This window comes from Podarcis liolepis (genome assembly GCF_965112155.1).
Source record: "Podarcis liolepis genome assembly, chromosome: 17".
NCBI classification, from domain to species: Eukaryota; Metazoa; Chordata; class Lepidosauria; order Squamata; family Lacertidae; genus Podarcis; species Podarcis liolepis.
The window spans coordinates 9,915,006-9,929,704 of NC_139571.1; the positions used below are offsets into that span (position 1 = coordinate 9,915,006).

General features: G+C 46.9%; 1 protein-coding gene across 6 annotated transcripts in view; it reads left to right on the forward strand.

Annotated features, from left to right (window-relative positions):
- The window catches only part of ELAVL3 (ELAV like RNA binding protein 3), an 81,496-nt gene that overhangs the window by 60,288 nt on the left and 6,509 nt on the right, over positions 1–14,699 (forward strand). For 2 of the 6 annotated variants that reach the window (XM_083483158.1, XM_083483159.1), the window contains exons 4-7: positions 765–918; positions 3,570–3,795; positions 10,488–10,526; positions 13,647–13,975. In XM_083483158.1, coding sequence (XP_083339284.1) covers positions 765–918; positions 3,570–3,795; positions 10,488–10,526; positions 13,647–13,975 — 748 coding nt within the window. Of the gene's footprint in view, positions 1–764; positions 919–3,569; positions 3,796–10,487; positions 10,527–13,646; positions 14,697–14,699 lie in introns of those variants that run through there. The other 4 variants (XM_083483160.1, XM_083483163.1, XM_083483161.1 and 1 more) reach the window with 4 other exon arrangements.

Sequence of the window (14,699 nt, forward strand, 5' to 3'; positions counted from 1 at the left end):
TTGTGTTTCACTGCCAGGGACTGTGCTGAGGAGGAATGGTGGGAGCCTCCCCCCCCCCCCAAAGCTCCTGTTCAGGATCCTGAATCTTCCCAGCAGCCATGGGACAGTATAGATTTGGAACAATGGTTTGCAGAGGGGCATAGTTCAAAAGGCAGAAGTTGGGAAGAACTGGGTGATGAACAGCTAGGACAGCCTTTCTCAACCTGTGGGTCCCCAGATGTTGTTGAACTACAACTCCCATCACCCCTAGCTAGCAAGGCCAGAGCTCAGGGATGATGGGAGTTGTAGTCCAACAACAACTGGGGACCCACAGGTTGAGAACCGCTGAACTAGAAGGAGAAGAACTGGGAGGCAGAGAGAGTTAACAGACTTTCTTTCGCTGGAAAGCACCCATCTGCTCAGCCCAAGGTCAAGGAGAACAGATAAGGTGGCTGCTCAGAATCCCGTCGTGGGGATTCGAACCGCCAACCATCTGATCGGCAAGCCCTAGGCTCTGTGGTTTAGACCACAGTGCCACCCGCGTCCCTCTTATTATTATAACCACACAGTTAATATGCATGTCACTGTGAAAAGAGAGGTTCCTGTCTCAGGTTGCTTACAGAGGAAGAGGATGGGAGATGGATGTGAAGGTAGGCAGGGGAGGAATAAAGGCGGAATCCTTGGCTCCTCTGGAAGAAAGTGGCAGCTGCTGGGGTTGAAGTGGGAGGTGGAAACAGAAAGCTCTTTCTTGAGAGTGTTTGTAATTCTGCCATCTCTGCCACCAGGTGTCCTACGCCCGGCCTAGCTCAGCCTCCATCCGTGATGCCAATCTCTACGTGAGCGGCCTACCCAAGACGATGAGCCAGAAAGAGATGGAGCAGCTGTTCTCGCAGTATGGGCGCATCATCACCTCCCGCATCCTTGTCGATCAGGTCACAGGTATTAAGAAGCGCATAAGTACCCTGCCACCAGCGCCACTGGTGGAAAAAGATTGCCAAAGGGACTTGAGCAGAGTGAGGAGAGGATTTATCATAGTCCTGGGGGTCCTTCAGACGGAGCAGGAAGGGTTGTGCCTGATGTGCCTATAATGCTATCATTGTAGGACATCATGTGCCTTTGCATGGGCTTGCGCTCTGATTTGCGTATCATTTCTATCGCACTTGGTACATGGGCTCAGGCCTTGTCTACACAGGCAAACAAAGGTTGATTCTCATGTTGAGGATCAGTGGAGTTTCACCCGGATTCTGCAAATACCCAGAAACACTCTTGTCTATACAGTGGAACTTTGGTTCTTGAACTTAATCTCTTCCAGGAGTCCGTTCGACTCCCGAAACCATTCGAAAACCAAGGCGTGGCTTCTGATTGGCTGCAGGAGCTTCCTGCACTCAAGTGGAAGCCGCGTCAGACATATGGCTTCCGAAAACCGGAACACATACTTCTGGGTTTTTGGCATTTGGGAGCCGATTTGTTCGTCAACTAAGCCGTTCAAGAACCAAGGTTCCATTGTATTGCCACTTTGCAATTCCCAGGGCTAAATTAATTGTAATCTGGGGCCTGGATTGAGCCTGGACACTCATTTTCCGTATTCTTCGGTGCCTCGAATTCTGTGATAATGTCACAGGTAACAAGAATGGCTTGTACTGAAGGGTTTTGTGCATGACATTTTTGCACGTAACACTAAAAAATGGAAAGTGTGAGTGCAGTCATGAAAGAAGGGGGGGTTAAAAGCTCGTGTGTTATACAGATACGCTCAGCGGAGAGCCAAAATTGGCTGCAGTTTCTCGTTGAGTGTATGCACAGCAACAAATCTAGGTGTCCTTATTTTGCAATGTGTGGAATGGGACACATGGCTGTCCAGTTAAACTCCATAGTTGCGTGTTCATCTCAAAAAATCAATATGTGCCAGACTTAAAATGAGAAAAGAGTACACTATTAGCCCTCCATAGCGTTTGTCTCCATTATAGCAAGGTGGGAGGACGAGAGGTGTATATGGAATTGGCCTTTCAAGCACAGATGCAAACCCAAGGACATGTGCAAACAAACAAACAAACAAACAAATAATAATTATTATTTATACCACACCCATCAGTGGGTTTCCCCAGCTACTCTGGGCAGCTCCCAGCCCAATATTAAAAACACAATGCAGCATTAAACATTAAAAACTTCCCTAAACAGGGCTGCCTTCTGTCGCCAGAAGGACCCCTAGCTTGGCTTTAAAAGGGGGATGGGGAAAAGTCTACCAAAAACTGTTAGTCGTGACTCTAATACAAGTTGCTGTGGTGGAGAGAGCTGTTGCCTTCAAGCCTTCTTTGTGTACTTCCTGGAAGCACTTGGAGGCTAGTTTTGGAAGCAGGATACTGGGCTAGATAGATCTGCTTCATCAGCAGAGTCCTTCATAAGTTCTTACGAAGCAGCCATACACAGATGGAGCAGGTTTTTAAAAAGAGGACACCTATTAGGATCCTCCTCTGAAGTAAGTACAGGCATAGGCTGCACAGACTGTCTTTTAGAGTGATTATGGCATGCATACATATTTTTTTTTAAGTAGAAATATTGTCCACTCTCCTGGAGGGGAGAAATGTGATTCTTTGTGGGTTGTCACAACCCATCTCACCACGGGCAGGAAGCAAACTTTTATTTGGAGAATATACGCGGGTGGCGCTGTGGGAACATGTCAAGCAAAAAGTAAGAAATCACGGCTTTCTACATATGTCAGGTGCTCCTGCTCCACTGAGTAGCTCCACTGATCCATACTACTTATGGGAAGGACTTCAGGCTGAGACTGTGTGGGTGCCAGGCCCCATATCACCTCTTAGAAGCACTTGCATTCTCCTCGTCCATTTGTTTGGAAGGTTTCAAAAAATCCCTTTCCAGAACAGATTCTGTTCCTGTAATAAGAAAACACCAGATACAATACACCACATAATTTTGGACTGCCCTTTTCTCGACAACCTTTGCAGAGATCTCCTAGTGACTCCCACACAGCTCAAAATATTGACTTGCAAGGAGTCTATAATCCAATATTTGTTGGGGGATGATACTTCCGAAACTACCAAGATTATTTTGGGGTACTTAGCTGAGATATTTAAAGCTTAATCTAAAGTCTGATTTATCCAATGGTGGCTATCCAGTCTTATATATATTGTATGTGTTTCAAACATTCAGGGACACTAAAAAGGAAAATTAAACAGATGTTACAAAGAATGCAAGGTGCTAGGGGGGAAAATGCAAGAAGTGTCTGTCTTCAGATGAGCGATATAATCAAACCTCAGTTCCCAAACAGCTCTCTTTTGGAACATTTCGGCTCCCGAACGCCAAAAACCCAGAACGAAATGCTCCGGTTTTCGAACGTTTTTTAGAAGCTGAATGTCCGACGCGGCTTCCGGTTGAGTGCAGGAAGCTCTTGCAACCAATTGGAAGCTGCGGCTCGGTTGTCGAACATTTTGGAAGCCAAACGGGCTTCCGGAATGGATTACATTCGACAACCGAGGGTTGACTGTACCATACTGTAGCCCCGCATTATAAACAAAGCAGTTGCCTTCACCAGCATTCATACGACACCCATGCCATTCTGACTCCTACTCTTCCAGGTGTCTCTAGAGGAGTCGGTTTCATCCGCTTTGACAAGAGGATAGAAGCTGAGGAGGCCATCAAGGGGCTGAACGGGCAGAAGCCCCTGGGAGCCAGTGAACCCATCACAGTCAAGTTTGCCAACAACCCCAGCCAGAAGACAGGACAAGCTTTGCTCACGCATCTGTACCAGACCACAGCTCGACGGTACACGGGACCTTTGCACCACCAGACTCAGCGATTCAGGTGAGACACCTTCCCCTCTCCTCTGCTGGAGGGCTGAGAGTTCAGGTTGTTCTTCTCCTCACCCGGTCCCTGGCAGCTGCCGCCCTATGCTTGGGGGAAACCTAGGACTCAGATACCCAGCCTCATCATTTGCCTGTATGTTAGATCTGAGTGTCCACGGGTGCGGCTAGTCTCTAAGTAAACACAAGGCGAAGATGTGTGGTTGAATCCTCTGCCTCCTTCCAGTGTCCCTTTAGCACAGTCTCACTGGCTGTTCCTTAAGAGATTGCCTTCTGTAAAGCTGACCCGTTGGGCTTGGGCCATGTTCTGGTACTGCTGTATGCACTTCCTTAATATACTGTGGATCAGTGCACCTTGGGGGGGCTCCTGGACTCCCTCCTGGACTCCCTCCTGAGCCCATGCCTCACATTGGGGTCTTAATAACGAGGCAGACAGGAACAGTACCATTCAGTGGCCACCTCATGCTGAGTTCTTCAAGGCAGGAAGGGACCATGTTATGAGCATCTTTCAGATTGTTGCTACGCTGAATTGGAAAAGATTACAGGGCACCTGGTCTACCAGATGGTTAGAAGCGGTCTGTGTGCTCCAGTGATGCTCACCTGAAAACTGCTAGGATTGGTGGTGGTGAGGCCAGGCACTTCCACTGTGAGTGGGCCTCTTTGTGCCTAGCTGTGTTTTCCCCTAATAGTTTTAGCAGCAGCTGACCCTGCCGCTCCACTTCAGAAATAGCCACATCTCAGTATTCAGTAAAGGGACGGTTGTCGATATAGTTTGAAGTTCTGCTGGATCTAGAGGGCAGCCACATTTCCATCAGGTGTAAACAGAGGAAGTGCCATCTTCCTAAGTACCAATGTGTGCCATTTACCAGTTGTATTGTGTTCCTCAGGGGGCAGGGTTGGGACAGATAAATGTCCAGATTCCTTCTGTGTGGGACAGATCCTGTAAGAAACAGGAAATTCTTTTTGTACGTTGTTTTGGAAATCGTGATCCATGAATTCTCATATACAGTGGTACCTCGGGTTAAGTACTTAATTCGTTCCGGAGGTCCGTTCTATACCTGAAACTGTTCTTAACCTGAAGCACCACTTTAGCTAATGGAGCCTCCCACTGCTGCCACGCCACCGGAGCACGATTTCTGTTCTCATCCTGAAGCAAAGCTCTTAACCCGAGGTAGTATTTCTGGGTTAGCAGAGTCTGTAACCTGAAGCATATGTAACCCGAGGTACCACTGTACCCCATTTTCTTTTTTTCAATTTGTAGGTAAGATGGGGAGGGACAGATTATGAGGGCCACCTGAAGGTCTGCAGCAATCCCTAAGCAGCTCCTTGGCCCGTTTGGATTTGAAAAGTCTTAGGCAAACTGAAATAAAGCCTCAAGGCTGTTCACCCCCCACTCCCCGTCATTTGGCGTTGAATGCCTGGTTGCATATGAACTCCCGATCTGCATCAAATGTATGTTTCCCCCCACATTTTTCATGGATTCTTTTGTTATCTGCTGCTTCACACGTGATATTTTTCCCACATGGCATCGAAAAACACCCTGTGTACACCTGCTGGGTGTGAAGATGGCGCATATGTCTGCTTTCGATGTGACTTTCATGTGTGGCAGCGTGCATGGATTAACACAGATTTATCTTCATGCCCAAGCAGGATAAATAATCATGCGTGAGAGAACTGTTCACTACTTTTTCAAAGTGACATTATTTGAGACTCATTATGTGGTACCTACTCATCACATATTTATTCAGCTTCATATTGTCCCCAAATCTCCAAAGTTGTTCATCTTCCTAACTCTCTAGGATGGCTGGTAGTCCCACCTAACAGCTGGAGAGCTGAGAGGGGAAAATGTCCAGAGTTAGAAACTGAGATATGAAAGCTAGGAGCTAAATGGCACCTTAAACCTAGGTTATGGGTGCAACAACAGAATGTCTAGGCGGGCTTTTTTATAACGAGAATACAAAGCTGAAAATGAACTGCAGCTAAAATATTATGTTCACTTTTCCCATGGTCTAGTCCTTCCCCTTCTCACCTTCCCCTAATATTCTTAAGAAGGTGTCTTCTCCAGTCTTCAGAGAGCAGCTGGAAGTGGGGAGGCAGAAAAAGGTCCTCCTTTCCTTCCACACTGTGTTTTTAATCTGAAATCTTAGGCGCAGCACTGCGCCGAGCTCAGAAACTACTCGCGCTAATGAAACCCCCTGTCGCAAAACGCGTCTATAACAATGGGAGTTTCAAACACTGGAAATTCCCAGGCTTTGATAACACAGGGAAGTTCATAGCTGAGGTGGAACTTAACCTGGGTCTTGAGCTCTTCATGTTGCCCCCACCAAGCAGTAGAAGTTGTGTTGTGCATGTTATGCTAAATAGCAAGATTAGAGCACTCGCTGCAGTGGCTGTGTTTTTAAAGGAATTCAGCCTGCTGCATCCAACTGGCACAGGGGGGGAAAGAGCAGTGGCAAGGAGAAATGCACAGAGGCTTGTATTAGGCGGCAGTGCTCATCATGATGGATTTGGGCATAGGCTGTGCATATTTGACCAAGGATGTGGGTGGCGCTGTGGTCTAAACCACTGAGCCTCTTGGGCTTGCCAATCAGAAGGTCAGCGGTTTGAATCCCCGCGACGGGGGTGAGCTCCCGTTGCTCGGTCCCAGCTCCTGCCAACCTAGCAGTTCGAAAGCACACCAGTGCAAGTAGATAAATAGGTACCGCTCCGGCGGGAAGGTAAACGGCGTTTCCGTGCGCTGCTCTGGTTCGCCAGAAGCGGCTTAGTCATGCTGGCCACATGACCCAGAAGCTGTACGCCGGCTCCCTCGGCCAATAAAGCGAGATGAGTGTCGCAACCCCACAGTTGGTCACGACTGAACCTAATGGACAGGGGTCCCTTTACCTTTACCTTACATACCGTATTTTTTGCTCTATAAGACTCACTTTTTCCTTCCTAAAAAGTAAGGGGGAATGTGTGTGTGCGTCTTATGAAGCGAATGCAGGCTGCGCAGCTATCCCAGAAGCCAGAACAGCAAGAGGGATTGCTGCTTTCACTGCGCAGCGATCCCTCTTGCTGTTCTGGCTTCTGAGATTCAGAATTTTTTTTCCTCTTGTTTTCCTCCTCCAAAAACTATGTGCGTCTTATGGTCTGGTGCGTCTTATAGAGCAAAAAATACGGTAGTTGTTGTACCGATTCCTCAAAGTACATATGTGAAGTGCACTGCTCTGGTTTTGGTGTTCCGTTGTGCCAGAAGTGGCTTAGTCAGGCTGGCCACATGACCCGGAAAAACTGTCTGCGGACAAACACCAGCTCCCTTGGCCTGTAAAGCGAGATGAATGCCGCAACCCCAGAATCGTCTGTGACTGGAATTAACTGTCAGGGGTCCTTTACTTTTTCTCTTTTTTTGACCCAGTAGGAAAAGTGGTTTGGATACTAGACGCATATCGAGGCTTGTGGAGGAAGCTTGTGGTAGAGCGAGTGAGAAGCTGTGCCCTTTGGACTTGAAAACATTTTGAGTGTAGCAGGGAACGGAGATTTTTCTAGGCTTGCTTCCCCAGAGGACTGTTATGGGTGTTTCCTTCGTTTCTTGGAGAAGGAAATTGCTTCGATTGGAGGATAGACTTCCTGAACTATTCTGTTGCCTAATCTCCTGTTGCTCTCTTACCATCTGAGCAGAAGACATTTCTGTTGCACTCATATGCCTCTCTGTCATTTTGTAGGGTTGCTTCGAAACCAAAAAGGCCATAGGTTTAGATATATCAATATTGTAACCGGAGCCTAAAAACACTGGATTTTAAAATCTATATATAGAGAGAGAGGTTAGTTGCCACTTTGGTGTTGGAGAACAGGAAACTGAGTATTTTGAACAGTATCTTGCACCATCCTACCTTCTGTTGCCTCTCCACATTCCATGTCCTTGAGGTGGGCAGAGTCCTTCATATTTATTTCCTCCACCCACCCACCTTGGCCATACTCTGTGTCCACTTCTAGCTGGCATGGGAACCCAAAGGATTCTGGGCTGTGTCTGAGAAGAAGCAACTTGGAGTAGAGGGTACACCTGTGTCTTGCACTGAATGTCCCTAGCTCCAACAACCCCCTCCCCCCCTTGCTGTTTTGCACAGGCATCAATGGCAGCTTCTCTTCCTGGAGCAAATAGCACCTTTACAGTGGGGAGGGATTGATTTATTTTTGTCAGGATGGTGGAAGTGGGGCTGGGTTAACCATGCACATACAAACACACACATGCTATGCCATGCTACGGGTTATTTGACAGTTTTACATACAGTGGTACCTCGGGTTAAGTACTTAATTCGTTCCAGAGGTCCGTTCTTAACCTGAAACTGTTCTTAACCTGAAGCACCACTTTAGCTAATGGGGCCTCCTGCTGCCATCACACTGCCGGAGCACGATTTCTGTTCTCATCCTGAAGCAAAGTTCTTAACCCGAGGTACTATTTCTGGGTTAGCGGAGTCTGTAACCTGAAGTGTATGTAACCTGAAGTGTATGTAACCTGAGATTCCACTGTATTTTCTATTTTGGCCCTAAAGTGTGGCCCTAAAATGGAAGTACAGCGGTACCTTGGTTCTCAAACTTAATCTGTTCCGGAAGTCCGTTCCAAAACCAAAGCGTTCCAAAACCAAGGCACGCTTTCCCATAGGAAATAATGCAAAATGGTTTGATCCGTTCCAGACTTTTAAAAACAACTCCTAAAACAGCAATTTAACATAAATTTTACTATCTGAGGCCACTGATCCATAAAATGAAAGCAATAAACAATGTACTGAGGTCACACTTTCAATCAATCAGTAGCTGAACTGGGTTCCACACAGTAACACACAAAAAAGAGCCGCAAAAACGCAAAATAAATAGCAAAAACAGACATAGCTCAGCATAACACTCAAAACGGAAACATGGAACCCAAAATGGAAGTGTGGCACTCAAAACTGAAGTTTTGGCACTCAAATTGGAAGCGTAACACTCAAAATGGAGCATTCTTGGCTTCCCAAAAAAGTTCGCAAACTGGAACACTTTGCAGTGTTTGGGTTCCAAATTGTTTGAGTACCAAGGTGTTTGCGAACCTAGGTACCACTGTACTGTGTAGAAGTGAGGAATACAGTGTTTCCAGAAGGCCATGTGTCTAAGCCCTTCCCAAAAAGTGGGATTATCAACCTAGCTACTTTCCCACATTCCAGGTCAACTTTTAGCTATAGTATCTAAAACATACTTTTATCAGAAAAAAAAGAAATAACAATACACTAGGAGAATTAAAATAGCCTCTTTGCCTACTAGACGAGGAATTTTGTGCTGCTGGAAGGCTTTTCTGATATCTCGCTTCTTCCTTTGGTCCAAAAGCCAATATAGATCCCAACAGGCAGGATAAATTTTGGTTTGGTTTGGTGAAGTAATGATGGAGTGAATTGTAGGTTTGGGTCACTTATGTTTGAACTCCCTGCTCATACATATCCAGTGGACCCATACGCAGATGATGTTCATAGGCATGGCATCTGCATGGTGTACGACGTGCCATAACATGACACACATGCAAAAGTCATACATATGCATGGAACATGCGGACGTAGATATTTTCTGTGTCTTGGCTCATTAAACTTCCGTTCATGATGGAGCCACAACACACATGCTAAGAAACACATCCATGGATCTGGGAGGTGTTATGTTTCACCCATTAAATGCTCTCTCCCGCATGTGCAAACAGGCAAAAGGTCTAGTTTATTAGAAACACACCTCATAAGTAAGGCCTGGATATCTGCACTAGGAAAAATACTCCCAAGTCCTATTATTAAGTTATAAAAATTGTGCTACCGAAATGTGTATACTGTATTCTATGCAATTGCACCATTTGGGGGAGTTCTTAGCAAGATTTTGCCTTTCTGCACCACATTCTTTGAAGAGATGAGAGTCTGGAAATCCAGATATGTGCAGTTGATGGGATGAGGGACCATTTTAAAGGACAATAGAAGCAGGAAGGCCAATAGGGAAAAGTACTAATGCTGGTAGCTTTGCCCATTGGAAGCTCAGGCAACCTGCAGGTTTTCAGATCTTTGCTAGCAACTATTAAGACTAAACTCTTGCCTTTAAAAAATAAAGAGTAAGGCAAGCTGCCTAGATTCCATGGCATGATGGTAATCATGCAGATTCTTAAACAAATGAATTGAAGAAAATTCAGAGTTGCTGCATGAAATCTGGACACAGCTCTGCAGAGGAAAGTAAGTCCTAACAAGAGGGGGTGGCAAGTTGTAACTGTAAATATGTTTGCCATGTTCTGTTCTATCTAGGTGTTCTCTCTCTCTCTCTCTTTTTTAAAAAATGATTGATTATTACCATAATCATCATCATCATTTTTGAAATGCAGACACCGTTGCCCTTAATTAATTAGTGCCTGTCCATTACCCATGCATCTCAGTATGTGAAAAACAGATTATAAACAAACAAAATAGATGGAGATCCTTTCCCATTGCTGTTCAGCACATATATATATATATATATACATAGATATATATATATTTCCAAACCTAAGACATTTAAATTCCTCCAGGGCCTCCAAGTGCAAACAGCAACCTGTGCTTAGTCTCAGGAAGCAAGCGCTGCCTTGCTGCGGCACTAATAGCCAAGCCAGATGGCACCACACGACCCTCTTGTTACGAGATCGTCTACTAACAATGGCCTCTCCTCGTCTTCCTCTTCCTCCCACAGGCTCGACAATTTGCTAAACATGGCATACGGCGTCAAGAGGTAAATAGCCTTCAAAAGCCTACGCTCCTCGCCACTCCCCCCCTCCCTCCCCACCTTGGCCCACAGCACAAGGCTGGATTTTAAAAAGGTGATTGTCAACACAGCCCCAGAGGCGAGAGGCCCCCCACCCCAACCTCGGCCTTAACAGTGCAGCCGCACTCATCCTTTTAGAAAGCAAATGTGGGTGTCATGATTAGACATACCATTGGTAGTCTCCTAAGGTATCTGACTGTTTTTCTTAACCTTAAAGGGGAAAAAAAAACGTAGACAACTTTATTTGTGGTTGCTTGGTTCAATGCCCACCCCTCCCCAATACTAATTTTTTAATTTGTAAGCATTTCCCCTCTTTTTTCTTATCCCCCCCCCCACCTCCCTCAGCAAGCATGGGAATTTAAAAGTACTATAAAAGTTAAAACAATAGAATCCCTCCATCTTCTGCCTTAGGCCTGTGGAATTTGGGTTTGTGTGTCTTGGGGGACACACTACAGACCTTTCATGCCTCTCTTTTCGTTCTGTTTTGGGTTTGGTACGAGAGAAGGGTTTGCTGTTTTGCTCAGATGACTGGCTGTTCCTTATATAATTTTTAATTTTTTTTTTGGTCTTGTGTTTATCTGTTGTCACTGTGTTGGGTGCTTCTTGGTTTCATTTAGTTGTGTTGCTTGAAGGACAGAAATTAGACGGTTGCTCCAAAGGTGAATTGGGAAGGCGGACAAACTTTATACCAAAGACAGATACAGCTGAGAGCTAGAAGGCTGTCAAACATGTTACAACAATTACTGTTTATATTTCACGTCCCAATCTTCCTTCGAAAGCTCAGAGCAGCTTAAATGGAGCTCTCTGTAGTTCCACATGCAGGCATTGAGCAAGCTCATTCCTCCTTAGGTCCAAAATTCCTAGGCCCCAAATTGAGCCTTTGTCGTTTTAAGTGGTTGCTATGCCAGCATCCTTCGTGAGTGGTCCAGTCTGCCCTGGAGATTCCTGGCAATGCCCAGCTGTTTCCTCAGATTCAGCAAGAAGAAGCTTGACTCTTCTGCAGAACTGCCTTCCTTCACGCCTCCTGTTCCCAACAAGATTAGAGGGGAGCGTTGTTGTTCACAGAGAATTTTCTATGCAATAGCACAATCGTGTGCATGTGTTTATTCTGACGTAAATCCCACTGAAGTCAATGGGGCTTCCTTCCAAGTAAATGAGCATAGAATGATTGCCGCTGAAGTCAAGTAAATTAGCAGACACTTACACGACTGCTCTACTGCAGCAGGCTGGAGGTTGAAGATATTCTCTGCACAGAACCACTCCGATACATTCACTTCAACCTGTATTAGGAAAGCTTAGTTGCAGCAGGCAGGTAGTATTGGTGAGCCATTCAGCCACGAATAACAGTGTGTTCTGGATCAATAACAAAAATTACACATCCATATACAGAGTTGTGGTGTGAAACAACCCAGAGGGACGCGGGTGGCGCTGTGGTCTAAACCACGGAGCCTCTTGCGCTTGCCGATCAGAAGGTTGGCGGTTCAAATCTCTGCAACGGGGTGAGCTCCCATTGCTCTGTCCCAGCTCTTGCCAACCAAGCAGTTCGAAAGCACGAAGTGCAAGTAGTTTAAATAGGCACTGCTGCAGCGGGAAGGTAAACTGTGTTTCCGTGCGCTCTGGTTTCCGTCACGATGTCCCGTTGCAGCAGAAGCGATTTAGTCCTTCTGGCCACATGACCTGGAAAGCTGTTTGTGGACAAACGTTGGCTCCCTCGGCCTGAAAGCGAGATGAGCACTGCAACCCCATAGTTGCCTTTGACTGGACTTAACTGTCCAGGGGTCCTTTAACTTTTACCTGAATCAACCCACAGATCCAGGTTATCCAAACATTTCAATTTTCTTTCTTCTCCTCCAAAACTGGGGTGGACGAGGAAAGGGAAGGAAATAACTGGAGCACAGGTGGTCACCTGCAACATGTCAGAAAACAATAGCTGGCTGGGCGATGGGAAGAGAGAGAGACATAGGGAAGTTTGTACTATACCTGTTCCTCGCAGCAAGCTCTGCCCCACATCCTGGGCAGGATGCACCTAATGAGTCCCATCACTGGAATCCCTTGTACAATGGGCTTTCCCCCTCTTTCTCTCCCCCTTCCCTGTGCCAGAATTGGCTTTGGGGGGCTTGGGAGAACCCCCATAACAGAGCTCAGGGGCGGAGAGGGGGGATCATTTCGTCTGGCAAGCTGAAATGCTTGAGCTGACGGAACAATTGGAAGAGCACGACATTGAATTCCTCCCTGTTTCATTAGAATCATTTCTAAGATGTTATTTGCTACCATGAAGTTTATAACTTGGTGTGGGGGGTTTTTAAGTTTGTTTTTCTTTAAATGGAAAATGAGGTTCTCATTGTGCCAGATTCTGCATGGGATTCCAATTTCAGGACTTGCATGATGAACTCATTCATGCACAGGAAAAGTCACAGGCTCCTTCGTTAGGAGCCCTTCAATTTTACCCTTGAGGTTACTTCGTTATTAGAGCCAAGAAACCTGAAGGCCAAACAGGGAGACTTGTGGCACACTTGCAGGCTGAACCAAACTGGGGGAACATCTAGCACAGGCAGAAATACCCTTGAAGGAGTGTGAATTAAAATGTCACCTCACCAAAATCTGTGGGGGAAATTACAAAGGTAGGCTTGTACAGAGGTACCTTGGTTGTTGAATGCCGTGATACTCGGACGTTTTGGCTCCTGAACGCCGCAAACCCAGAAGTGAGTGTTCCAATTTGCGAATGTTTTTCGGAAGCCGAACGTCCGACGTTGCTTCCGCAGCTTCCAATTGAGTGCAAGAAGCTCCTGCAGCCAATTGGAAGCCATGCTTTGGTTTTTGAACTGTTCCGGGAGTCAAATGGACCCTGGGAACGGATTAAGTTCGACAAGCAAGGTACGACTGTACATCAAATTCAACCTGAAGGATCCAGGTCTTTTGGTAGGAACTGCCTGTGCCCTTTCCCTCCTGCCCCTTGGAGCCAAGGCTTGTAGGAGTGAACTGCCGGTGCCTCACCCTTTCCCCTGAGAAGTAGGTAGCGCTGTTCCTAACCTGTCCATATTGCAGTGAGCTCATGCTGGTAGAATGCCAGCCTTACACCCAAAGTAGTCCTCTCTCCTTGATCTCCAGGTTCTCTCCCATCACGATCGACAGCATGACCAGCCTGGCGGGAGTCAACCTGACAGGGGCCTCCAGTGCCGGCTGGTGCATCTTTGTGTACAACCTCTCCCCAGAGGCCGATGAGAGTGTCCTGTGGCAGCTCTTTGGGCCTTTTGGAGCAGTCACCAACGTCAAAGTGATCCGCGACTTCACCACCAACAAGTGCAAGGGCTTTGGCTTTGTCACCATGACCAACTACGACGAAGCAGCCATGGCCATCGCCAGCCTCAATGGCTACCGACTGGGCGACCGAATTCTCCAGGTTTCCTTCAAGACCAGTAAGCAACACAAGGCATGAGCGAGCGAGCGGGGCGAGAGAGATGGCGGGAGGGGTGGGGTGGGGTGAGCGGCAAGGATGCTGGAAAACAGCCCTCTTCCCCGACTCGCCACGAGAACGGAAATGTTCATTGACTCAAATGTTGCAGAATATTTAAAACAAAACAAAAAACCGCCAGACACCGTGATCTTCTCTGGGAAGCAGGAGGCTTCTCCCGCTGCCCCTCCCCTGTGCCCGACAGCCCAGCAGGGAGCACGGACGTGGCAACATGTCAGCCACCTTTTGAATACCGGTCCCTGCTCTTGGCAATGTGCAGGGGAGACATCCACTCAGAATAGAACACCTCTCTGTTTCTGTGACCCTACTGCGCCCCCCCCCCAACCCGGTCCCTTGTCCTAGGCTTTTCTAACATACTTTACCCAAGTCAGAAGCTTTCCCCAATCTTCCATCCTTCCTTCCCTCTTTGAATTCTGACCCCTTACATTGTTCCTTTTGATGGGCAGGTTTCCTGGCCCCGGGGGGACGAAAACCACTCTCTCCTGCAAGGTGTGATATAGAAACACTCCCGACCTCTCCCCCCCCCCAAAAAAAATTGCGGATCAGCAAATCCAAGAATTGTCACGGCTGCTTTTCTGAGCTAGCCTAGGGGGGGCGGGGGCGGGGAAGAGTTACAACAATCCAGCTCACCACTTTTGTCCTTCTTGGATGCAAAAAAAATAAAATAC